At 37.5% G+C, this 25,158-nt stretch overlaps 2 protein-coding genes across 3 annotated transcripts in view; one reads left to right on the top strand and one right to left on the bottom strand.

Moving 5' to 3' along the window:
• Window positions 1-25,158, bottom strand: part of recql5 (RecQ helicase-like 5) — a 35,715-nt gene that overhangs the window by 1,786 nt on the left and 8,771 nt on the right. For both annotated transcript variants that reach the window (XM_079866168.1, XM_079866169.1), the window contains exons 8-15: window positions 8,940-9,164; window positions 8,729-8,822; window positions 6,169-6,205; window positions 5,977-6,035; window positions 4,652-4,725; window positions 4,383-4,476; window positions 4,178-4,306; window positions 2,167-2,681 (exon numbers count right to left, since the gene is read on the bottom strand). In XM_079866168.1, coding sequence (XP_079722294.1) covers window positions 2,167-2,681; window positions 4,178-4,306; window positions 4,383-4,476; window positions 4,652-4,725; window positions 5,977-6,035; window positions 6,169-6,205; window positions 8,729-8,822; window positions 8,940-9,164 — 1,227 coding nt within the window. The remainder of the gene's footprint in view (window positions 1-2,166; window positions 2,682-4,177; window positions 4,307-4,382; window positions 4,477-4,651; window positions 4,726-5,976; window positions 6,036-6,168; window positions 6,206-8,728; window positions 8,823-8,939; window positions 9,165-25,158) is intronic.
• smim5 (small integral membrane protein 5) lies at window positions 14,859-24,803 on the top strand. The gene is made up of 3 exons (XM_079866662.1): window positions 14,859-15,162; window positions 21,171-21,294; window positions 23,622-24,803. The coding sequence occupies exons 2-3, from the start codon at window positions 21,177-21,179 to the stop codon at window positions 23,711-23,713; spliced, it is 210 nt and encodes a 69-aa protein (XP_079722788.1). The 5' UTR covers window positions 14,859-15,162; window positions 21,171-21,176; the 3' UTR covers window positions 23,714-24,803.

Here is a 25,158-nt window from a genome sequence, read left to right as displayed (position 1 = left end):
TTGGTTCTGGTTCGCTTAGCGCTCATCATTTTTAACACTGAACCTAAAGATGCAAAACAAAAAAGACTTTTATGACTGAGGCCATTTGAAAACGAAGACGCAAGTTTAGTCATCTGACGCATATTGAACCCATAGATATTTATAAAACGGTTCGTTCCAGTCCTTGATTCTGATTGGTCAATAGCTGTGTTTTATTCACGATAGACTCGCGAACACGCTTCACTCGACGGTTCTATGCATCACTACACAACACTCCTAGAGTAGCAACCACACATGCTCTCAATATTGTTCACTGAAGCTTATAGAGTAGAGTATTGTGAGAGATCGAGTAAGCGAGTGTACCTTCATTTACACTAGATATAGCATTTTCCTTCAGGTCAGTCCTATATTCATAATCAAAAATCTGTTTGAATGTCCACTGCGATATCTTGTCCTTTTAACAGTTAAAGGGTTTTCACAACAAATTTCAGTCCTTTCAATATAAAAGTCTTCTCTACTGACTGACTCACTCACTCATAAAGACAGTCTTTTCCACCATCTAATGGTGAAATAATGTAACTTTTGTTGCTGTTCACGGTCAGGGACTACTTTTTTCCAGCGGAAGGAAGGATTTTAGTGATTTTACTTCATTAAAGTTGCATTGATACATATTTTTAGCTTTAATATTTGTATTGTGTGGTAACCGTTTTATAAAAGCAATAAGGTAAGAGAGGCTAGTGCTGTCTCGTGAATAAGTCACGGCTGAAGGGTGTTGTTAGGCACGACGCGAAGAGGAGTTAAAAGGACAAATTGTGCCTGTTATGTGCTATTCACTTTCACAGAGTTGATAAAATGTTACTTTGCACACTCTTCATATCACAGTCCTGCAAAGATGACAGAAAATGTACTCGTATTCGCTGACCCGCTGAAACATGAGAGCAGAGTTTTACACCAAACATATAATGGTGACTGAGTGCGACCTGGACGCTTCAGTGAATGCTGAGATTTTGCTTAATAAAATGATCCTGCCAGAAGAATTGTGTGATAACTTTATGTCTGTCTGTATCATCTCAGTGAACTTTTATGAGGGTTTACACATGCATGCACGGTCGGGTAAATTTAGCGTTTTCCAACGTTCGAGTGTGGATAAGAAACCTTTGGAAAACGCTAGGATAGACGGAGAGCGTTTTGAAATGAAACCTCTACCTGGATTAATGTAGACGTAGCCTGATTTTGCCAAACTGAGCTTACAATGCTTTAAGTTTGCTTTAAATGATTACAAACATCCAAAACAATGCTTTCTGGGCTAAACGCGCTCGTTGTATATGCGTACATACAGTATGATATTATTTTTACCAGCTGAGAACTTGTGAAGAGCTTCGTTTGGAAGCGGACTGTGGTCTCGGTCTGCTTGTTCGGTGCGCACCAGGTTTCAGATGGCCACTTATTCAAATGAACCGCACTAACAGAGCAATCGCACCAGGATTCATTTTAAAGGAGTGGTATAATTACTTTTTCACAAGATGTACAATAAGTCTTTGATGTCCCCAGAGTGTGTATGTGAAGTGTTAGCTCAAAATACCCCACAGATATTTTTATATAGCATGTTAAATTGTCACTTTTTGAGGGTGAGCAAAAATGCACCGTTTTTGTGTCTGTTCCTTTAAATGCAAATGAGCTGCTGCTCCCAGCACAGGGGGCGGAGCTTCAAGAGCTCATATGTTATCAGCTCCTATTACCTTACACACGCACACACTGAAAATTTCAGAAAGATGGTGGAGTGACAACATTTCTGAATGGTTAGTTGATGAATTTATGTAGCTTATGTGTAGTTATCTTCTTGTCAATGATTAGCATACTCTGTCTTGATAATCTATAAATCGCGTTCCTGGGGGCGGGGTTTATGTAAATTTTAGGGTTCGATATGTCACTAACCTGGGAGGAATGTTGTGTAGTCCCTACCAGCCGTTTGTTGTAGTCCTTATAATGCGATTTCTGTAAAAGCAAATATCTCCCTTTGCTTTGAACTTTGAGGGTCGTAACTTTGCAGACGTTGTTTATGCTCAAACAGCAACATTACACACTAAATCATAATCAACCACCCCTTTAATCGAACCAAATCCGCCAAGTGTGAACACACCCTAGATATCAAACAACTCTGAGAGAGAGTGTCTTCTCCCATCATACCGGTCCATGATCGCCTCATCCTCTTCTGCAGAGGGACTCGCGTGCGCAGCAGCGTCATTCTCTGAAATGCTTTCTACATCCATGGAGGTGTTATTCATCATTATGAAGTCAGTCAGATCTGGTGATGGCGAGTGATGGGGAGATCTTTCCTCCTGAGGCTCCGATTTAACACTTCCTCCTTTCGTCTGAGAGGCGTCTACTTGCTTTTTCCCGAAATACTGTGATATACAGCGCATGTCTTTGGCTGCTTCTGCTAGTTTCTGCTGCTTCTTAGAGAGTTTTTTGCTCGGGCTGCTCAGGGAGGAAGTGGTGCTGGTTTTGGCTTTGATGGGGGACAAGCCGGCGGGTGTTGTTTTAGTGCTTTTCATCTCCTGTGTCTTTCCGGTTTCCTCCTCCTCTTCCTCACAGACGGGGTCCGTGCCGAGCATCTCCTTCTGAGAGTTCAGAAGATCTCCAGCTGTCTGGAACAGGCTGGACGAGCCACGAAATCCAGCGCCCACACGCTTCCTCTTCAGCTGGAATGTGAAGGACAAGATTACATTTTACATATTACATTTTATGCTCAATCTGAATCCCAGGAAACAAAAACAATGTCCCGCCCCACTATTATTTCAAACTGAATAACCTGTTTTAGTTGTAATGATCTGCTATCACGGAAGATAAATGTGACCCTGGATCACAAAAGTCACGAGTCGCACGGGTATATTTGTGGCAATAGCCAACAATACATAGTACGGGTCAAAATTATAGATTTTTCTTTCATCCCAAAAATTATTTAATTTTTTTGAGTGAATTGAGTGCATTGTGAATGCAGCATAATCATGAACATAAATGGACAACTTTAAAGGTGATTTTCTCAATGTTTCAATTTTTTTGCACCCTCAGATTCCAGATTTGTAGTTTTTTCTCGGCCAAATATTGTCCTATCCAAACAAACCATACATCAATGGAAAGCTTATTTATTCAGCTTTCATCTCAATTCTCAATATCTCAATTTTAAATAAAAAAAATTACCCATGTGACTGGCTTTGTGGTCCAGGGTCACAAATGTATTCTAAATGCAGATACATGTTAATTGATTAAAGTAACATTTGTTAACATTAGTTAATTCTTTAGTTAACATGAACTAACAGACAGAAGATCGATAGATAGATAGATAGATAGATAGACAGATAGACAGACGATAGATAGATAGATAGATAGACAGACGATAGATAGATAGATAGATAGATAGATAGATAGATAGATAGATAGATAGACAGATAGACAGATATAGATAGATAGATAGATAGATAGATAGATAGATAGATAGATAGATAGATAGATAGATAGATAGATAGATAGATAGATAGATAGATAGATAGATAGAGTTGTATGTTTAACATGAATACCTGATATGCATTTATATTTTTAATGTTATGCAATTGTTAATAAAATAAAATAATCTTGATAGTTTGAAGTTTAGGCCTGCTTTCAATTATACAATAATGTAGAATGGCAATAATAACTTTAGCATTTTAATCAGTATCAGTGATACTGGCCTTCATTCTTAGTACTTAGTAAAAAGATGTCATTAAACATATTGTTACGGTTCTGTTCTGTTCTGTTATCTTTTAGGTAACATTTTATTTTACAATGTACTTACCATAGTAATAATAGTAAATTATGCATGATTACATAATTACTATACATCAACCAAACCTTAGTCCTGCCCTAACCCTATAGTAAGTACATGTTGTTAATTAATATTACTCAGTACTTAAATACATAATTACACTGTAACAATGGCATCTTAAAATAAAGTGTAGGCTAACAATCTTTTATTTAGAAATTCTGTTCTGTTTCCTTTAGTTCCTGTTTCCCCGCTGTGTTTAGTTTCGTTTGGTTACCGACTATCCCCAGCTGTAACTCATTTAGTTCTCAGTGTATTTATACTCCCTGATACACCCTAATATATACACACTTTTAAATATGCATGTGCATCTCTAAGGACAAACTGTGACTGTCTCACCGAGTAGACTTGAGAAGCTGAAGTGAAGCCGTCTAGATGTTGAGTCTGAGATGATGAAGAGCAGGTCGCAGTGGCTTCAGCAGATTCACACCGTTTCTCCTCAGCTGCGCTTTTCTTCATCTCTGACACCTGGAGAGGGGTTTATATGTGTGAACTCCTACTGTTACTGAGAAAGGCTGCACATATGACGAGCTGAAGCACTCACTCTCTTGAGGACCGCTGCCTTGTACAGGTTTGCTGATTTACTGGCCTTGAATATCTCATGCTCTATTTCGACAGCCTGATCAAGAGCCTCGAAGCTACCAGAAGAAAACAGTCCAGATCACAGAAATTACAATAAATATCACACATGATGGTATTAAATATATTATTGTGTTAATAAGCACACAAAAAACACAACAATAGGTAAAAAATGAATTGCTGCATCTCAGGAGTATATTAGAATAGACAGTGATGGTGAAATCGTGACGTTACCTGTGTGAAAGCTCTGCTGCCCCCCTGTGGCTGGACACACACTCCTGCAGCAGAGACAGGCAGTGCTCTCTGCTCTAAAACACACACACACATCAAGGTTTGTTTGAGACACAGTCTGGGCCTCCAGTGCACATGTGTGCCAGTAGAGGGCAGCATTACTCATCTCTCACCGTCTGGGAAACTCATGATGGTAAACCACAGATTTACACCCATTTATTTTGACACAGTGTTCTATTGCTTTGTCTATGAATGATTAAATCCACTAATATTAAAAAATGTAGCACACAAGCAATAAAACAAGAGCAATACATGACTAATGTTAGTGGTCGACGATATAGATTTTCAATGCCGGATGACGATACTGATATCTGATGCTGGACGGTTTAGAGATGTCACATGTATACATAATTACTGAACCACTGACATATATTTCCATCATCATAACTTATTTATCTGTGAATAGGTGATCAAATGATTTGAAAATATAAACTTATTTACATTAGTTAACATCGACTAACAATGAACAATACTTCTACAGCACTAAGTGTAATAAATGTTGTTTGTTAGTTTATGCATTAACAACATTTTAACAAATGAGAACGTATTGTAAAGTGTTACCTAGTTTATTATCATCCATCTATCTATCGTCTGTCTATATCCATCTATCTATATATCCATCCATCCATCTATAGTCTGTATATCTCTCTATCCATCCATCCATCTATCTATTTATCTATTCATCTATTCATCTATCCATCCATCTATCTATCTATCTATCTATCTATCTATCTATCTATCTATCTATCTATCTATCTATCTATCTATCTATCTATCTATCTATCTTTGTCTTGTCTGTCTGTCTGTGTCTGCTTATCTATCAATAAACTGTCTAACTATCTATCTATCTATCTATCCATCCATCCATCCATCCATCCATCCATCCATCTATCTATCTATTCATCTATCCATCCATCCATCCATCCATCCATCTATCTATATATCTATCTATCTATCTTTGTCTTGTCTGTCTGTGTCTGCTTATCTATCAATAAACTGTCTATATATATATCCATCCATCCATCTATCTTTGTCTTGTCTGTCTGTCTATCTATCTGTCTGTCTGTATATATATTCTCTCTCTCTCTCTCTCTCTCTCTCTCTCTCTCTCTCTCTCTCTCTCTCTCTCTCTCTCTCTCTCTCTCTCTCTCTCTCTCTCTCTCTCTCTCTCTCTCTCTCTCTCTCTCTCTCTCTCTCTCTCTCTCTCTCTCTCTCTCTCTCTCTCTCTCTCTCAATTAGGATGTGATGATTTTTGTTTTTATAAATACCTTCACCGTGAGTCTGGGTATCCTCTGACTAGCAGCATCCTTCAACACGCAATCATCATCTGAGAAAACACCAACAACGTGATGCTTTACACTTGACACACTGTCACATTTATTAAATAATAATAAACAAATAAAAATCCTCAATATGTCCTTAGCATGGAAAATTACATATGTACCAACTCAAGCACTGACCTGGTGGAACAAACGTCTCCTTTGCCACATCTGAACCCTATAAACACGCAAACAAAAGAGAAGTTGATGACATGATCAAACCTCTTTATTTTCCTCACAATAACTATAGTTTACAAAAATTACTGTTAGTACTGTAAAATCATAGTAAATGACTACATTTTTATAGAAATATGAGCGGGGCTTGTCTGTGCAAAACCCACTGCCTATGATTCTGTAATATGACAAAGAACTTGTATCAAGAAAATAAATGATTTCATGTTCTCCAAAGGAGAAATGCCTTCAGTACAGCTGCAGATTGCTCAACTTTATGGGAGAGGCCTCAAAACACACAGCTGGAAAACAGATGTGGAGAGAGAGAGAGAGAGAGAGAGAGAGAGAGAGAGAGAGAGAGAGAGAGAGAGAGAGAGAGAGTGGGGGGACGTTCTGGCACAGACTCAGACTGAGAGGGTGAAGCGAAGCAAGACTGTGGTTAAGCTGTTTCTCATGACAATGTATCACTGTACTTGCGTGACATTAAATGTGAGCACATTTACACTAATCGTCATTACTGTAGGGCAAAAAATGCCATTCTTTAATGTGAGAAATACATAATTCAAAGGATAGCTTCCATACATCGGGCCCTATCATACACTCGGTGCAATGCAGCACCAAGCTTGACAAGTGTTTTTTGCTAGTTTCAGCCCGACGCAGTGTGTGCGCTCATGGGTGTGCTGGTCTGAAAACGAGGTGTGTTCTGGCGCATTGTTGGACCGTCGCTATTTTGAGGGCAAACTGAAATAGACTGAGCCATTGACCAACTGAAACCTGGTCTAAAGTCAATGGCACATTCTTTTATTTTGTTATTTAAAGAGCGCATTAGTAATATGCGCCTATAGACGGGTCCACAATGCTTACTACACTATTAATTAATATTTCATTAAGAGAATAGTGACAACCCTTTTAGACCATGCGCCGGGCGCACCGACCATTTTTTCCGCCGTTAAACTAGCAAAAGTGACCATGTCCTTAGATCGTTAAGATAGAGCCCATCATGTTGGTATTCTACTCCACTGCCATTTTTATTACATTTATTTGAATTGATTTCTGAAGGATCATGTGACACTGAAGACTGCAGTAATGATGCTGAAAATTCAGCTTTGATCACAGGAATAAATTACAATATACAATATATTCAGATTGAAAACAGTTATATTAAATTGTAATAATATTTCACAATATTACTGTTTTACTGTATTTTTGGTCAAATCAATGCAGTCTTGGTGAGAAGAAGAGACATTTTCAAAAACATTAAAGGTCCCGTATTATGCCCCTTTTCACAAGATGTAAAATAAGTCTCTGATGTCCCCAGAGTGTGTATGTGAAGTTTCAGCTCAAAATACCCAACAGATCATTTTTTACAGCATGTTTAAATTGTCATTTTTTGGGGCTCAGAAAAACGCTCTGTTTCAGTGTGTGCCCTTTAAATGCAAATGAGCTGCTGCTGGACGACACAGGGGGCGGAGCCTCACGAGCTCGCGCTCAGTCTGTCAGGACAATCTCATCTCACGGAGTGATGATAATATCAGAAACTCTCAGTAACGGCGTTCATTTCGAGTCGGACAATAATGCCTACAGAGTCAGAGTGCTGTATAGAGATGAAACAGGTATAGTTTAGTAGTTTAATTACGGTTATTATAACGTATTTGTCATCTGCTTGTATGTATCCATTATTTATTAATAGCCTACAAGTCTGCTGTCTGAATGATGATCAAACATATACTGATGAGTTTAATAAAGTTTATTGTACATCACACAAAAGATGAAGCGTCAGTTTTACTTCAGAAAATCACCGTAAGAGCTGAGTAAACACAGTAAGTTATAAGAAGTGCGCAAGTACATAAACGAATTTCGGTAGAGTTGAGGGAGCATTCCTGTGGGCGGAGGTTAGTCAAAAAACGGTTTTAATGACGTCATTAAAGCAGGAAGTAGAGGGATGTAGTCCAATCGAGCCGTTCGATGTAGTCAACTTCTGTTAAATAAAATATCTCGCTTGGCATTGAACTTTGAGCTTTATAATTTTACAGATATTATTTATACTCTAACAACAACATTACACACTAACTAAAGTTTGAAACATGGGATCACGAAGAACGGGACCTTTAAAAGATCTTACTGAGCCCAAACTTTTGAACGGTAGTGTACATCAGTATTTACTGAGAATCGCTACTGAGAATACTAGGCATTTCAAAAACCCTGTAAAATGAAAATAACTGGACTCGTTACACTGCATCCTCACCATCTGCGATCCAATAAGATTCCGGCGACAAGGCTTTTTGTAAACGCTGAAACCAATAACGCTGCACGACGACACAAACTATAACAACCAATGGAGTTTGTACTGTTATTACTTCTATGACAATCTCTTCCAACTCTTGTGAAACTTGTTATACTGTATAATATTCAATGTTTTTCAATCTTCCACATGTTTGATAATGACTTGTGATTTTTTGGGGGTGAAATGTGAAATTTTCATGAGATTCCCTGATTTTGCAAGTAGTGTTTCTGCTGGCCGTGTGTTCACCTTTCTCAGGTTCATCTGCTTCTTGAAGAGGCTTCCGAACTCTTTCTTTCTCTTTTCTGAGTCATCTTCCTCATCGCCCCATTCCTCATCACATCTGAACACACACACACACACACACAGAGAGAAGCCCTCTCAGTCTTCACAGAATAACTACTATTATAACTATAACTACCCTGACTCGTACTGCTGCTTAAGTAACAGGTCAGCTGACCTCTCAAACCCATAACCCTTCCTGCCTCCGGCGTAGAGTTCGGGATCGAAGCCGAACGGTCCCCTGGGCACGGTCTGGGCCGGGCCGGTGCTGGTGCTGGTGCTGAGGGCGGCTGCTCTCGCCAGCTGAGCGCGGACCAGTTTGGGGTCACGGCAGAAGTCACATGACCCGGCGCAGTTGGGCTTCTGATTGCCAAAAAACTGTGAGATGGTGGCGTGTCTGCACCTGGAAATCAAGAATGATGGAACGACTAATAGGAACCAAACAATGTATGTCATTATTATCCTAATTTTGGGGATTTTTTTTTCTGAACGAAAATGAAATTTCACTCTCTGCCAGTAGGTGGCGCTTATGGAGCAGCAGAAATATAGCGGTTACCCTGGTAAACTCTGCATACATTCAGCCGATTGTTATCTCAGAATAAAAAGCGACAGGATGATGAGGACCCCGACGTGATTATACCGCTTACTTATACGGCTACTTGCCACATAAGTAAATAATTAGACACGAAATATTGATCTGAGTCAAAATATTTTATAAGCTCTTTAAACGCAAAGCTTCCGCGGAGAGAGCGGTTGCTAGCTAGCGACATTTAAGGGATCCGGTATACAGTGATACCACTTATTACACAGCATTTCGCCACATAAATAATTATAATCGTTCCTGTTCGTTTCTCATAATCCAACAGTGTACAAAACAATAGTCGCAAAATGGCAGCATCTGTGTTTATATGAAACGAGAGAGAGAGCAAGTCCACGATACTGGATGACATAATTAAATAATTGTGCGCAAAATATTGATTTGACTGAGTTAATATTTTATTAGCTCACCAAACGTAAAACTTCCACGAAGAAAAAACGTTCCTAGCAGGCGTATAGCGCTGATTATTGTAGTAACCCTGATGAGCCTGCGTTATCTGTTTCCAGCGGTTGTTATCTGGGAATTACATACCACTGGATGGCGCTATTGACCAATCACAATCAAGTATTCCACAGAGCCGTCTAATAACAAACATTATACCATGGTCTGGGTGAATACTTGATTCTGACTGGCTGCAGGGTGTCCATTAAAAAGTGATAGAGGACACCTAGTAAATAAACCGTCAGGCGTAACCAGGGAAACCAAGTTATTGTTTGTAAAAACTTTAGATTTCGATTGTAAAACTAATTAAAATATAAACTAATGTTTTAAAAATGTGTTATTTGGCAATGACTATGGTATAAGTGGGTTAATGCCCTTCGAGGTGTCCATTGTCAGGTATTAATGAACTTCGGCGGAAGACTGGACGGTTCACGCCTTGCCGTCGTCCATTAATACCTGACAATGGACACCTCGTCGGGCATTAACCCTTACATATTTTACACTACGGTTGATGTGCTGGGCAGCCATTTTGGATTCTAAAGTTGGGGTTGTTGCGGATCCCAGAGTTTCCCAGTCGCAACTCTGACTAAAAGTTGTTAAAAGCATTCCAGTTTAAAGTTCCTACTGGGAACTAGGAATTTCCTACTTCCGAGGACAAACAGAACACACTATAAGCAATCGCTTGGCATAAATGTGCCGTATTCATTGACTGTGAACTGCTCTGAAATGAATCACTACACTACTGATAAAACACAATAGACCTTTTTTGTCCACAAAATTTCACCAAAAATGTCACTAATGGGACTTTAGAGTGTCTGAGCAGAATTTTTATTTCAACAAACTTTGAGCACCAAATAAAACAGACTGACTGAAAGTGGTCAGAAAAACCAGTGCTATTGTATCTTATTCCATATTCGTTTTCTCTTCATATTTCTCTTGCCTCCTAAAGGACTACAGGAACTGAACTGTCAACTGTTGGACATACTCAATCAGTCCGACTAGCAAAAAAATAGGGTCAAGCCGCAAAATTTTGGCCTGGCCATCGCTCAACGACATTGACCAACCATCGGCTTGGCTTATCAGGGCCTTTAGACAAAACACCCATGTTGGTCACTAGCCATATTTACATCCAAAGTTGCAAATTTAACTTAAGCGCAAAATTGGAGTATCGCATAAAACGTGCGAATAAAGCACCGTTTCCATCCAGTCAGTCAAAGAGAACAAAATCGTCACTTGCTGATAAACTGGCGCTAAAAATCCGATGCTGCAATAGGAGAATAATAATTTTGTATAAATTACTTGCGCCTCAAAACGCGCAGACGAAATGCAATAAAGTTATCTTGCTTTCCGAGGCGATGCTGCTGTTTGGGAACGCAGTCGTGTGAGACAGTTCTGGGAGGAAATTATGCTGAACCTCTTTGACGACAGACTTTGCTCAGGCATTTCAGAACAACCAAAACAGCATTTCAGCGGGATTGGTCCACTGGTTGGTCCAGTAATGCCATCCCATCACGCAAACTCACATGACTTTTTGGATGCACATTGAGGAATTTATTCGTTAAATGTGTTTCCATCGTGGTTTATGCGTGTGTTTTCTTATATCTTAAAGGGGGGGTGAATTGCTGTTTCATGCATACTGAGTTTTTTACACTGTTAAAGAGTTGGATTCCCATGCTAAACATGGACAAAGTTTCAAAAACTAAGTTGTACGTTTGAAGGAGTATTTTTGTTCCAAAAATACTCCTTCCGGTTTGTCACAAGTTTCGGAAAGTTTTTTTCGAGTATGGCTCTGTCTTACGTAAGATAGAGCGGAATTTCCTTATATGGGTCCTAAGGGCACTTCTCCGCGGCCGCGCGCGCACTCGCAGACCAGAGAGAGAAGAGAGCGAAAGCAGTACGTTACCTCAAAGCGCTATGCTCGGCTTTTAGGGAAGTCAATGTCACCAAAGAAGTGGGTTTTTGGTTGGCAGGGCAAGACAACCCTGCACAGATTCCCAAAGAACCCAGCGTTAAGGGAATAGTGGATGGAGTTTGTTTTTTCGAAGCATCAACGGAGGTTGTGCACGACTCTTTGTTCCCTGCATTTCGACGATGATTGTTTTATAAACAAAGCCCAGATCGACTTATTTGCAGATCGTCTAATGCTTAAGGATCGAGCAGTCACGGTGAGTAAACTACTTCAAATGTCTCTCTGTGTTGTTGTTAGATCAGTTAGCACAGCTATAGCACACCGCCCACACGGCCCGCCCCCAGCCGCTCGTTTTTTTCCGGAAAGACTCGGTACAGTCAATCTTTCACTTATAAATATAATAAAACTAAAGACGTTTTGGAGATATGAAGGATGCAATACTACTCTATAGGTACTCAAGATTAACAGGAGATTGAGTGAAAATGAGCATTTCACCCCCCCTTTAAGTTTATCCGACTCAATCGAGCGCATACGCATTTTTAGAATTGATGCGCATCTTGGCGTTTCCATCCAGTGTTTTTGTTTATGCGATATCCCAAAAAGTGCATAAAAATAAGTGGATGGAAACATAGCTACTGTATGATTTCACTGTACGTCACATGGGAGAGTAAATGATAACTTCTGTTTGAAAATGTTCAAGTTTTTGGTGAACTACCCTTAGAAAGAAGAACAGAGGATGTTTTCTGCATGTGTAACGGCTGCGCACACACACTTACACTCTAAAATAGAGACTGTACTTCTCACTTCTCTGAGGTTAGGGTTTCAGGTTTCAGAGTCTGAAATAGCTGGTCTGAACCCCCCCCCCCCCCCCCCCCCCCCCCCCCCCAAAACACATTTACATGGTCTGTCACACAAAGACCACTGCCACCCATAACCAGAGTGTTCACTACAACTCACACTGACCACGCTTTTCCCATTAGTGACTTCCTCTGAAGGCACATAGAAGTGCTGTCCTCCTTTCTCAATGTAGAGACACTAGATGTCTGAAAGCATATGCAACTTATGGAAACAAATGCAGAGAAATGTAAACAAATGCAGAAAAATCCCCGACAGTAAACCGATGCCTCGTTCAATTTATGACACTTCCTCTTTTTTTTTTTTTTTATAAAAGTGTTGCTTTGAAACATCACATTTTTTCACACTTAAAAGGTGTGAAACTTTCCACAGCTGTCTGACAGAGAGAGCAAATAAACTAACTATAAATAAAGTGAACATATCTGGGGCATGTTTTATCCCAAAATCAAATAGATTGTGTTTTTCCATAAGGAAAATGGGTTACACTGTTTTACGGTGACACTGACACAGTGTAATTATACAAACAAGTATGGAGTAATATTAATTAAACAAGTACTCACTATATAATTAGGTTATTACTATAGTAAATATATGTAAGATGTGTAATAGGGACACTGGAAAATAAAGTGTTACTGGAAAATGAAATCCTATTTTTAGGATCATGAAGATTTTTTCATTAGTATTTTCATGACGATAAGGCACAGCACCCAAGTCTCAAGAAAATAAAATATATAAATGTAATAATACAACTAGGACATATTATTTCAATCATAGATTATTTTGTCTTAAATGTATGCTGATTTCAATAACTGTAAAAAGATAAATAAATAATAATTAAATTACAATACAAATAACTATTTATGTAAAAAAGTGTATGGTCCTAAAACAGGCTTCATTGTCTTTAGGCAAAATATTTGTATATAATTATTATTAATTATTATTAAATATTAAAATTATTTTTTATTTCTGACTGTGTGGTGAGACACATGACATTGAAAACAAACCTCTGCATAGTGCGGTTCAGTCATGTTTTGACAAAATATTTTTATTAATTTTTTTTTTTCATTTTTACTTCATCTGAGTGGTATGAAACAAAGGTTTTGTGTTCACACTTGTGCTCCTCACGGTCAAAAATTATGCACTGAAAATGAATGAGAGACGAATTTCATCTAGTGGACACGTTTGGTACTGCGGCCTAAACAAAATCTGACAAAGCTCATTTATTGAGATGTCAAGCACATAATTACAACTTGCTTAGATTTATGGCTTTGATTTTCTCACAATTTAAGATTAAAACATCATTTGGAAAATATACATTACATTATATATATATATATATATATATATATATATATATATATTAGGGCTGTCAAATGATTAATCGCGATTAATCGCATCCAAAATAAAAGTTTGTGTTTACATAATATTTGTGTGTATGGAGTATAATTATTTTCTATATATAAATACACACACATGCATATATATATTTAAGAAAAATGTGTTATTTATATATAAAATATTTATATATAATATAAATTATATATAATATAAATATATATACACAGTATATACATGCAAATATTTCTTAAATATATACATGCATGTGTGTGTATTTATATATAGAAAATAATTATACTCCATACACACACATATATTATGTAAAAACAAACTTTTAATTTGGATGCGATTAATCGCGATTAATCGTTTGACAGCCCTAATATATATATATATATATATATATATATATATATATATATATATATATATATATATATATATATATATATATATATATATATGTTTTCATAGCAATAAACAAACTTCTTTTTAAACTTTTTCCACTTTAGCAATAATCTGCCACATGTTGTCTTTAAAAAGAGACCAAACTTAAGTCTGTGCTCCAAAGCATTCAAAATTTTTAAAAAGTGAATTAATGGATCATAACTACTACATAAATATAATTTAGTACCATCAAAAAATATTAAATAAACATTATCGAAGTAAAAATAGTACATTATTTTCATTCAACAAATAACAAAAATATCTGTTCGGTTTTTTTTTTACCTCCACAAGAGCACCACCAGAGGGTTAACAACATATTATATAAGATATATTGATGAGTGACACTGAAAAACAAGTGTCCTACTTTTTAGGTCATTTGTTTTCCTAAATTCAGAGCACGCACACACACACACACACAGTCAGTTTCAAAAGCACTTCAAGACTTTGTTTGACAAAAGGAGGAGGAAAAACTGTTTCCACAGTGATTTGAGGGGAGGAGAAAAGACGGGGCCAGACAAAAAGGGGGTGGCGATGGATCTGGTAAACAGAGAGAGAGAGAGAGAGAGAGAGAGAGAGAGAGAGAGAGAGAGAGAGAGAGAGAGAGAGAGAGAGAGAGAGAGAGAGAGAGAGAGAGAGCCAGAACGCTACACAGCCCAGCCCAAAAGACTCGTTAAACTGGAAAACTGCAGGCCAAACACATCTGAGAGACACTGAGCAGCTCACAACAACTGCATGACGGGACAGAGAGCGCTCTAACGGACCAAGTTCATAAACAACGAGAGATACAGGGGACGTGAACTACAAACTGGATCAAAGGTGAGTGTGTGTGTTTGGAGTGACTGTGAGCATTAAAATAAAAACTTGGTCTTAGTTTGTGCATCTACAACTTCCAAAAACATGAGAGACATGTACAAGAAGAAATGAAGGGGAAACATGAGTCTGCACAGCGTCCAGCAAAAGTATCTGGACACACAAACCCCACGTTGAGTTTTATGAGGTAAAATATAAAAAGTAAAGCTGGGCTATATATCCAATATAACCACTATTTTTGCTCAAAGTTATCAACATTGTGAATAATGTGATGATTTTAATGCACTTTTTATTTACACTTTCTGAAGAAGTCGACTATTTCTCCATCCGCCTCGTGACTCACAGTTCACAGGAACAGCGACTGATTCACTTCCAGCAATTAACTTGTCATCATAGTTAGTAATATGGTTAATAAAAAGGCAGCCGTTCATAGTTTGTTCATGTCAGTTCAGGTCCATTAAATAACATGAACAGATACAACTTATGATTTAAACAATGTATTAGGAAATCTTGAAATTAACACTACGTTTATCAAATGCTTGAGAAGTATTTCTCATTGTTAGTTGGTTAATGTAGTTTACTCATGTTAAAAGCATTATTGTAAAGTGTTGCCATTGCTGTTATATAACTATGCATTGTTATATAGGAGCATATAAATAAAAATTCTGTGTGGAGAACATCTCTTGATTTTACTGTTTTTCTCTTACAAATTCCAAGCAAAACATTTCCTAAAACGATGAGTGCTAGTTCATAACCCTAAAATTATTGCACTTGATATACTGTCAAAACGTACAGTGACACTTTGTGCTTGTGAAATATTAATTAATAATTAATATCCTCATGAACTCGAGGGGAAACGACTAAAAATATCATCAAAACATCACCATCTGATTCCAAAGACATAGAGCAGAAATGATGAAGACAAGACTAATATTCCCAAAGCATGATTTGCAAACGAACAACCGAATTAAAACTCACAAATGCAAAACATCAATCACAATATTAGATTTAATGTTTTTGCACATCCCTGATGTCTCGTATGTTATGTATGTTATGAAACGGACACTCTCTTTAGCCAATCAGATGCGAGTTTTCAGTCCAACCAATAAAAATATGCTTTGACTCAAGAGGCATAACTTAGCATGTGCAAAATTACATTTTATTATGAAAACAATTGCCTATAAACATGGATTCTGGTTATCAGCCACCAGCTGATCGGTTCAGCGGTTAACATTTACAACACTGCATGTAAGCTGTGTAAAATGACTTGAATTCACTTTTATGCCAGTAGATGGCGTTTCTGAAACTGCAGGGGCCGGTTTCACAAAGATAGACTTTGACTATGGCTTATAGTAGGTAGTCAGACTTCAGATAGACATCTAAATCAGACCGCTGCACAAAGCACTTAAGACTCTGACTATCTTAAGTAGGACTACACTGCAATGCATTCTGGGTAAAATAAGACACTTTTCAAAACAAAAAACATGGCGGATCGAGTAAGCGCATTCAACCGCTCAGTGCAGTTTACCCCAGTGGAAAATATGTGTTTGTTGGAGGAGTATAACAGTTACAAGGACATTTTACTCGGGAAATTTAGCGGAGAATGTAGTAACAAGAAGAAATGTTTAAATTACGAGCCATTTTCCCTTTTCTTTTGGCTGTTTGTAATGTAACTGATTGTTACTGCTGGTTGCCAAGGTAACAGAGTCTTAGACCTAAGTTAGCTCTAAATGTTTTTGGTCTAAATTAAGTCAGTCTTTATTTTTGTTAAACAGTCTAACTTGCATTAGCCTAGTCCATGAGCACATTTTAGACTTGTCTAACACTATAGACCTGTCAAAAATAGCTTTGTGAAACCGGCCCCAGAAGCATTGTACGGAGGAACGTTTTTGAAGGCAGTCAGTACCCTTTAGAAATGCAGAATATAAAACCTTCCACACAAAACTCATCGGATATGCACAAATCACATGAATGATATTTCCGTGTCAGAACGTCCATTTTGTAATACACTAATCAGTAATACATCATAAATGTATTTGATTGTGAACCGCTCTGAATCCTCTCTGTGTTTTTACTTTGAAAAGCGCAGCGCTCACAATTAAATCCTTTCCAAGCTCCATATTCATCACATATCGCGACTGCTGTTTTATGTCCCAACATTTAAATAATTAAGACTTTTTGTATTCCACTTCATATATTCAAGACTTTGTACGGCCTTAAATTTGATAAAACTGCATGTAAGACTTTTAAGGTAAAACCATCCAGAAATGTGCAAAACCATTAATTATAAAAGTATTTATGAAATAAGTTTTGCATTTCTTCATCTTTATGCATATACATTTGGTTGTGCAATTGTCTTTTGTGAATATGAATAGGTTATGAGATGGTGAATTGTTGTTTACAAGCTTTTCTTAAGATACGCAGTTTAGAAAAATGCATCTGAAATAGCATACTCTCTTGAGTATTGAGTAGGCACTTAATTTGAATAAGTAATTACTTCATGACTGCTAAAAAAGTATGTTCTATATAGTATGAATGTAATCTGGTCCATTGGCCATGTTGTCGTTATCATGTGACCTACAGCCGTCAGTTAGAGTGCTTAACTGCCATTAATAAATCCTCTCCCGTGGCCTCATGGGACAGTAAAGTGTCATTTTTTAAAATACTTTTTTGGTGAACTTGGACATACTTGTCATATACTGTGTTTCGCCTACTATATAGTTGGGAAGTATGCAATTTTGGATGCAGACAACAAATAATGCAATGTTTTTGAGTTTTTCATAATACAGCCATGTCATAATTATTCAATATTGCTGTTTTTAAATCACTTGAAAGGTAGGGTACAAAACTTGACTTTAGGGAGTTGCATAATTATATATATATATACACACAGCAAAAAGCAAAAACTCCAGTGTTAAATGATATATGGGTCAATGACGTGACGGGTCATTTTTTTTGTCCAAAGGCCTTAATGATAATAAAAAAACAAATATATAACATCCAAAGTATGTAAGGTATTTTTTACTGAATCCAAAAGGTTTTAATTATATTTTACTACATGTAAAGGTATTTTAAAGATTTTGAAGTGTCAAAAGGTCATTCGGTAAAACCGATATAGTAAATATTTAAATGGAATAATATTGTTTTTAATAACTAAAGGAACTGCAATAATATTGTTAACACCTAGGTAAACTGAAAAAATGGTTTTAAATATAGTTATATCTCCATTCTATTTTTTTACACTTTTAAAAACCTTATTCGTCAATGACCCATATGTCAAAAAAATGATGTATGTTAAATGATGTCAAATATATGTTATATATGTTAAATGATATGTCAAAATATGATTATATTTAACCAACATAACCAACACCACCTGATCAACTTTTCTCTTTGTTCATCTGAGAGTTATAACACAGATACAACAGCCAAACTAAATCTAAAGTTAAAGATTTAAGGGTCAAGAGCCCAACTAAAGCAAACACCGATCACCATAATGGTGTCTTAAAAATGATATTTTCTCCTTCAGTGATTCTGCTTGTTAACATCAGGTGTCTTCAGTATTGGTCAATCGTCACTCAATGAATCACTTAATGAGCTCATTAACTTTAACACTCTTGAGTGTTAATTTAACACTCATATTTTAGCACTTTAACACTCTTGAGTCTGGAGCCATATAAACTCCCAGGAGAGTTCATTTAACACTGGAGTTTTTGCTGTGTATATAATGTTTAGAGGCAATTTTATTTATTTTTTATTCAGAAACTCAACTTCAAGTTCTCAGATATAAATGTATTCTCAGACTGTGATGTCGTATAGAATTAGATTCAGGTATAATTCTAGAAGGAACAGAATAACGTTCCTGAGACCAGACAGGCAACACATTCAATACAGGACAATCCAAACTCATGTTTAACCGAGGAAACGGTGTTGAAAGGTGGGAATAACAGTAAGGAATGATTCTCTCATCAGCAGGGATAGTTTCATACAGTGACGGCACACCCAACAGCGTCTCTCATGTGGAAACACACCCACGACGCAGCAGAAATTTAACGACAAGCTCAACTAGCAGGTTCTGTTGTTTCTACATTCTTCAGCAAAACCACAGGAAACATTCTGCAAGGCCTCGGTTGTGAACTACTGCCATTCATTTGACTAATAACTGCCAACACAAATAGGACAAACTTACAAAAAACAATAATGTGCTTAAAGCAGCCATTTGTCAATACAGGGTTTGCATGATGCCTCGGAGAAATGCAAATCTATCAGCCAGCAATCATGAATCCAACCTGTTTTTCCCATTGATCAGAGTCTTTTTGACTCCAAATGTCCACAGGAATAATTGTATTTATTATAAAAACGTATTTTAATCTAATCTACGGACACTCATAGTTTCTGTAAATTAGACAAGGCACTGGGTGCCGTTTACAAGACACCATTTTCAACTAAAAACAGAAAACTTATAATCCGGTTTTGGCCGTTCGAGTTTTGGGGCCTGAAAACCCAAACTTTTGAAAACGGGTTTCGAAGTGCAAGTTTGAAAACGACACTGTTGTCGTCTCTGCGTAAACAACTAAAACGTGTATCTGTGAAAACGCATAATGTATTACGTGTTCACTCTATATGTGAGTAGCATTTCTTTACAAAGTGGCATCGCCAACTACTGGCCTGGCATGAAAAATACAGCGGTTTTACTCGTTTTCATGGATCGGTGTGAACGGGGATCACTTTGACAATGCTGTCGCCTGTATGCTAAAAACAGAAAGGAAAAACGTTTCCCTTTTTAGTGCAGTGCAAACGTGCCCTAAAACAGTCATAACACAATTACAATAATTAAATTTCACGATTCCACGAGTTTTAATAACGTTAGCTGAATGTTCTTCAGGGATGCCACTCTTTTTAACCCATGATTTTACATATGGGTTACAAATATTTTTACTCACAATCTGATAAAATCATTTTAGAGCTTGGCATAAATAGGAAAAACTTGTATTCATTATAAAAATGCCCATGGAACTTTAAGATTTAAGATTAGTTATTTTTTTCAAGTCAGATATCACGTTTAAAATCAGGCTTTCTCATACAGTATATCCAGGTTTTCCAAGACCATGGGAATGCTGGTTCCTCAAATAAAAAAAATAAATTAAAGTTGTTGAGGGAGAGAGGGGAATTAAAATGAGAAATGTTTTGATATTTACTTTATAAATCTTACTTTAAAGCTAGTTTTGTCTTATTCTAGGTCATTTTGAGGTCCAGCGCCTTGCTATAGATCAAATATGTGATATATGAAAAATATATATGCTTGGCATAATTAGGAAAAACTTGTATTCATTATAAAAATGCCCATGGAACTTTAAGATTTAAGATTAGTTATTTTTTTCAAGTCAGATATCACGTTTAAAATCAGGCTTCCTCATACAGTATATCCAGGTTTTCCAAGACCATGCTGGTTCTTCAAATAAAAAATAAAATAAAAGTTGTTGAGGGAGAGAGGGGAATTAAAATGAGAAATGTTTTGATATTTACTTTTTAAATCTTATTTTAAAGCTAGTTTTGTCTCATTTTAAGTCATTTTGAGGTCCGGCGCCCTGCTATAGATCAAATATGTGATATCATATCATATAATAATCAACATAATTAAATACACTGTTATAACCTGGCAGCTGAGGTTATCCCATAAATAATTATTTTAAAAATGTAATAAAAATGTAAATAACCTTACAGAACAGCCTTACAGTTTAAAACTGTTGTTATTTAAAAAATAACAACAACAACACCACCAACTGCACTTTTCAGTTGAATCAGCAAGACCACACATAACAGCTTTCCACTGTAAATAAGGTGATTTGTCTTTTTATATTTACAAAAACGGTATATTTAACTGTACTATTTTACTGTAACACTACAGGAAATGTAAGGTTAGATCCTTACTTGCCTTTAACCAATTAACAGATTTTTTACAGTACAGTTAAAATTGTGATAGTGTACAATGTGGTCTTTGTGCTTGTGTTTAGGCCAGAATGGGCGCTTCAGAGGACATGATGGGAATCCTCCAGAGCGTCTGGACCAAACTGCAGGCTCTTCCCCAGGAGCACCCGCTCACGCAGACGGCGTTCGTCATCATCCTGCTGTTCTTCTGTAAGCACAGTCTTCTCTCTACACTGGGCTGTCATTACGTCTCTGCACTGTGCGGCCACATTTATCTGAACGCGAGGCGGAGAGGCTATAAGAGGCTCTACTGTGATTAAAGGCCTCCACCAAGCGCACGTCCATATTTATCCTGCTATTTTAGTGAGCGCACTGCACTTAAACTCTAACTAGCTGACTCTAATTGTGGGACTGTAACTGTTAGTTGTTAAAGTTGGGGTTTCTCACAGCAGAAATCCAAAGATTTGAGTCGTTCTGAAGCTTGGTTTGCATAAATGCTGGGGGTTTTTTTTTAACTGCAAAGGAAGTTTTAAGTTCTCAAAGTTGCAGTTTCATAGTATCAACCTTAATTTTACTATACAATGGGTCTCATTCATGAAACATTCGTAAATATACGAGTAAATATGTGAGTGATTTGCGCGTAAAGAGACCTTCCCGAAAACTCTTCTCCTGATTCACAAATACTTCGTAAACGTCAGATGTGATAGTGAAATGTGTGTGTGTGTTAATGAATTTTCACTCAGTCGTAAATGGGACGCGCGTACACACGCTCATTCTCAATTACCATAAATCCCGCCCATTAAATCCGACTGACAACTATATATGAGCATCATATTATGACACCAAACGAAGGATTTCAACATGTCTTCTCAAAAGCGAATGAAAAAGAGAAATTTCTCAGATGCAGAAATTGAAGTTTTATTATCAGAAGTTCATTCAAAACACCATATTTTATTTTCAAGCGTACATAGTGGCGTATCAGGTCCTAAAAAAGGGAAGCTTGGCAGCATATTACAGATGAAGTTAATGGAGTTTCATCTGTTAATCGAACAGTCCCAGAAGTGAAAAGAAAATGGTTCGACATGAAGCTTGACTGCAACACTTGTGACTTGCAGACGCTACTGGCTCTCATAAGAAAAAACGTATGTAATTACTATATATAATATTTTTTCAAAATGCTGTGTAAATATGTACCCGATTAAGGTGAATTAAAATGCAGCCTTATAAATGAGCAAAACGTTCAGATGTTAAACGCACCATTTACGCGTGGCTGGGAGCAGGTGTAGATTTCTTTCGTACCAACTAACATTTGGAAAATACGAACATTTTAATGAATCCGAAAATTTACACCAGAACCACTTTACACACGATTTACACAAAAATTCGTTCTGCTCGTGTTTCATGAATGAGACCCAATGACGTCACTTTAGCTTCCTTAAAAGCACTGTTATTATAAATCACCATGGTCTGTCTGATTGCTCGATTCTGATTGGCTGGAAGGTGTGCATTAAAACCAATCCAATCAATTCCCCACAGACAAAATCAAGCCCCGCCCTACATCTGTTCTTGTTCCAGAAGCCGTTTCACTCAGATATACGTCACAACAGAGAAGGAAAGACCATCACAGCTTCTGTTTCATGCCAACTTTAAGTTAGTTTGAGTAATCAGTTTTAGGGCTTTTCACACTTGAACTAGTTAACCCTGGGTCATTTTAAACCCAGAGTAAACTGAATCCTGGGTTATCTTGATTCACGTTTCACATTGCTCATAATTTACTCAAGGTTAACAATTAATCCTTTCCTAAACCTGGGTGAATGTCCTCATTTGCATATTTGCGGCATCAGTGTCACTGATTGGACAAACGCAGCACGTGACCTGTTTACATAAGGGCTCTATCATTGGACATACTCATATATTGCCTTACCCTACTATCAGCTTTATAATGGATAAAGGTAAGAGTGAAACAGTCTCTAAATACACCAATTGTCACGTTTTCTTTCTTTGGCCGCTACAATGAACGAGTTAGACTTGGCTTTTTATCTAAAAGAGGAACAGAAGACGGCGCTCGAATCGATCCTTTACAATTACGTTTTTGCCGTTTTGCCGACCGGATACGGCAAGAGTCTAATCTACCAGTTAGCTCCGCCGGTAGCTAAGCGTATGGGGTTTATTGTTGTGATTGGTCGTAGTGTTATCCAATTGCGTGCAGTGAGATTTTCAAATGCATGCTTGGTGCCGCCCCTCAAGCTGGTCGATTTAGCTGGTCGCATTAGTCGACGCCAGACCATTAATCTTTTAGATTTAGGTCTGGATTTCCAGGCTAGTTTGGCACCGCAATGCGAGGTTAACATCCCAGAGCAGGGTTTCATAACCCTGGGTAAAAAAAACGGTGCTTAACGTCTTCTAAATTACAAGTGTGAAACGCTCAGGGTTAAAAGCAGGGTTTAGAGTGACGATAACCCGGGGTTGAGCGTAGTGTGAAAAGCTGCTTTGATTACGACGTGTGACTAAATCTCCATGTTTTCTTCTTCTTCCAGTGACATTCATCGTTCTGATCGTGACCGGATGTGTCTACGGCTGCTGCGGCTGCTGCACTGGCGGGTCCAGGAACAAAGTCTCTGCCGTCTGAAACACGGCCAGCGAGAAGATACAAAACAGACCACAATGGGCCAAAATAAAATCTGGTGGAGTTTGACCGTTTTGTTTGTGACCGCTGCGATATCACACATTACAGCGATAAAATTCAGCCACTGTAAAGCTGCATGAACACACAACACACATCAGCTACAGTCACGAAGCAGATCTTCAGATGCAGAAACAAGCATCTGGCTGAGGATTATGGTCCCCCTTAATTATGGAAGTCACAAATAAACACTAAATTCCCAACCTCTGTCATTATATGAACGGTGAACCACTGTGAAACCAGCGGCTGCCCTCTGCTGGTCGCTCACACCACTGCAGTAACGGAGCAGAGACGAAGAAATGAGGGAAAGCGTAGGGCAGATCTCAGGTGCAATGCCATTCACAAGTGTAAGATTAGCCAGCAAGTAATTATCTTTTAGCAAGGGGATTAAATTGATTGAAGGGTCATTTAGGCCCCGTTTACACGTACATGGTTATTTAAAAAAACTGAGACATTTCCCCTCGTTTGTGCCCTTCGTTTACACGCAAACGGAGAATTCGCCTCTGAAACCGATTCTTTCTAAAAACTCCGGCCAGAGTGGAGATTTTGGAAAACTTTGTTTGCACGTTTGCATGTAAACTGAGAAAAACTGAGTTTTAGGCAGCCGACGTCACAGTGTTCGTTGCTGTTGTTGCTATTTTCGGGATTCTGATTGGCGAACGTGGGCTTGAGCTTCTCGTTACACTGCCAGCTACAGGTTTGGCATACTCTTGACGGCATATATACACAGGTTCGTGTAAACCAGGGTTCACCAATCTCGGTCCAATGTCCGTTTATGAAAATAGCCGGCCACGTGTAAACGTAGCCTTATAATGTTCTAAAAGATTTCTTATAAATGCTGTTCTTTTGAACTTTCTATTCATCAAGGAATCCTGAAAACTGTATCATAGTTTTCGCAAAAATATAGGCTAAAGCAGCACAACTGTTTTCAACATTGATAATCATAAATGTTTCTTGAGCAGCAAATCATTGATTTCTGAAGGATCATGTGACACTGAAGACTGGAGTAATGGTGCTGAAAATTCACAGTAATAAATCACATTTTACAATATTATTCACATAGAAAGCAGCTATTTTAAATTGTACTAATATTCCACAATATTGCTGTTTTAACTTGGCCAAATAAACGCAGCCTTGGTAGAGCAGAAGAGACTTCTTTCAAAAACATGAAAAAACCTTACAGACCCCAAACTTGTGAAAGATGGTATCTGATATTACAAAAAAATTAAAGAAAATACTACTATCACGTTGTATTAAGGTCATGTGCTATACAGAGGAAATGGAGCTTAGACTCTGGAGAAGTAAAATGTAAATAATCAAATATGCTTAAAAAAAAATAACCTTGTGTATTTTTATTCTGATTCAAATCAAATGCATTTTATGGATATAAA

Source organism: Squalius cephalus (genome assembly GCF_949319135.1).
Source record: "Squalius cephalus genome assembly, chromosome: 1".
In the NCBI taxonomy this organism is placed as follows: Eukaryota; Metazoa; Chordata; class Actinopteri; order Cypriniformes; family Leuciscidae; genus Squalius; species Squalius cephalus.
Note: the sequence above shows the minus strand (reverse complement) of the source record. Positions and strands in the feature narration are given on the sequence as shown.

Coding starts and splice junctions, on each gene's coding strand:
- smim5 (XM_079866662.1), top strand. CDS start 21,177: ATGGGCGCTTCAGAGGACATGATGGGAATCCTCCAGAGCGTCTGGACC. Junction 21,295..23,621: donor CATCATCCTGCTGTTCTTCT/GTAAGCACAGTC, acceptor TTCTTCTTCCAG/TGACATTCATCGTTCTGATC.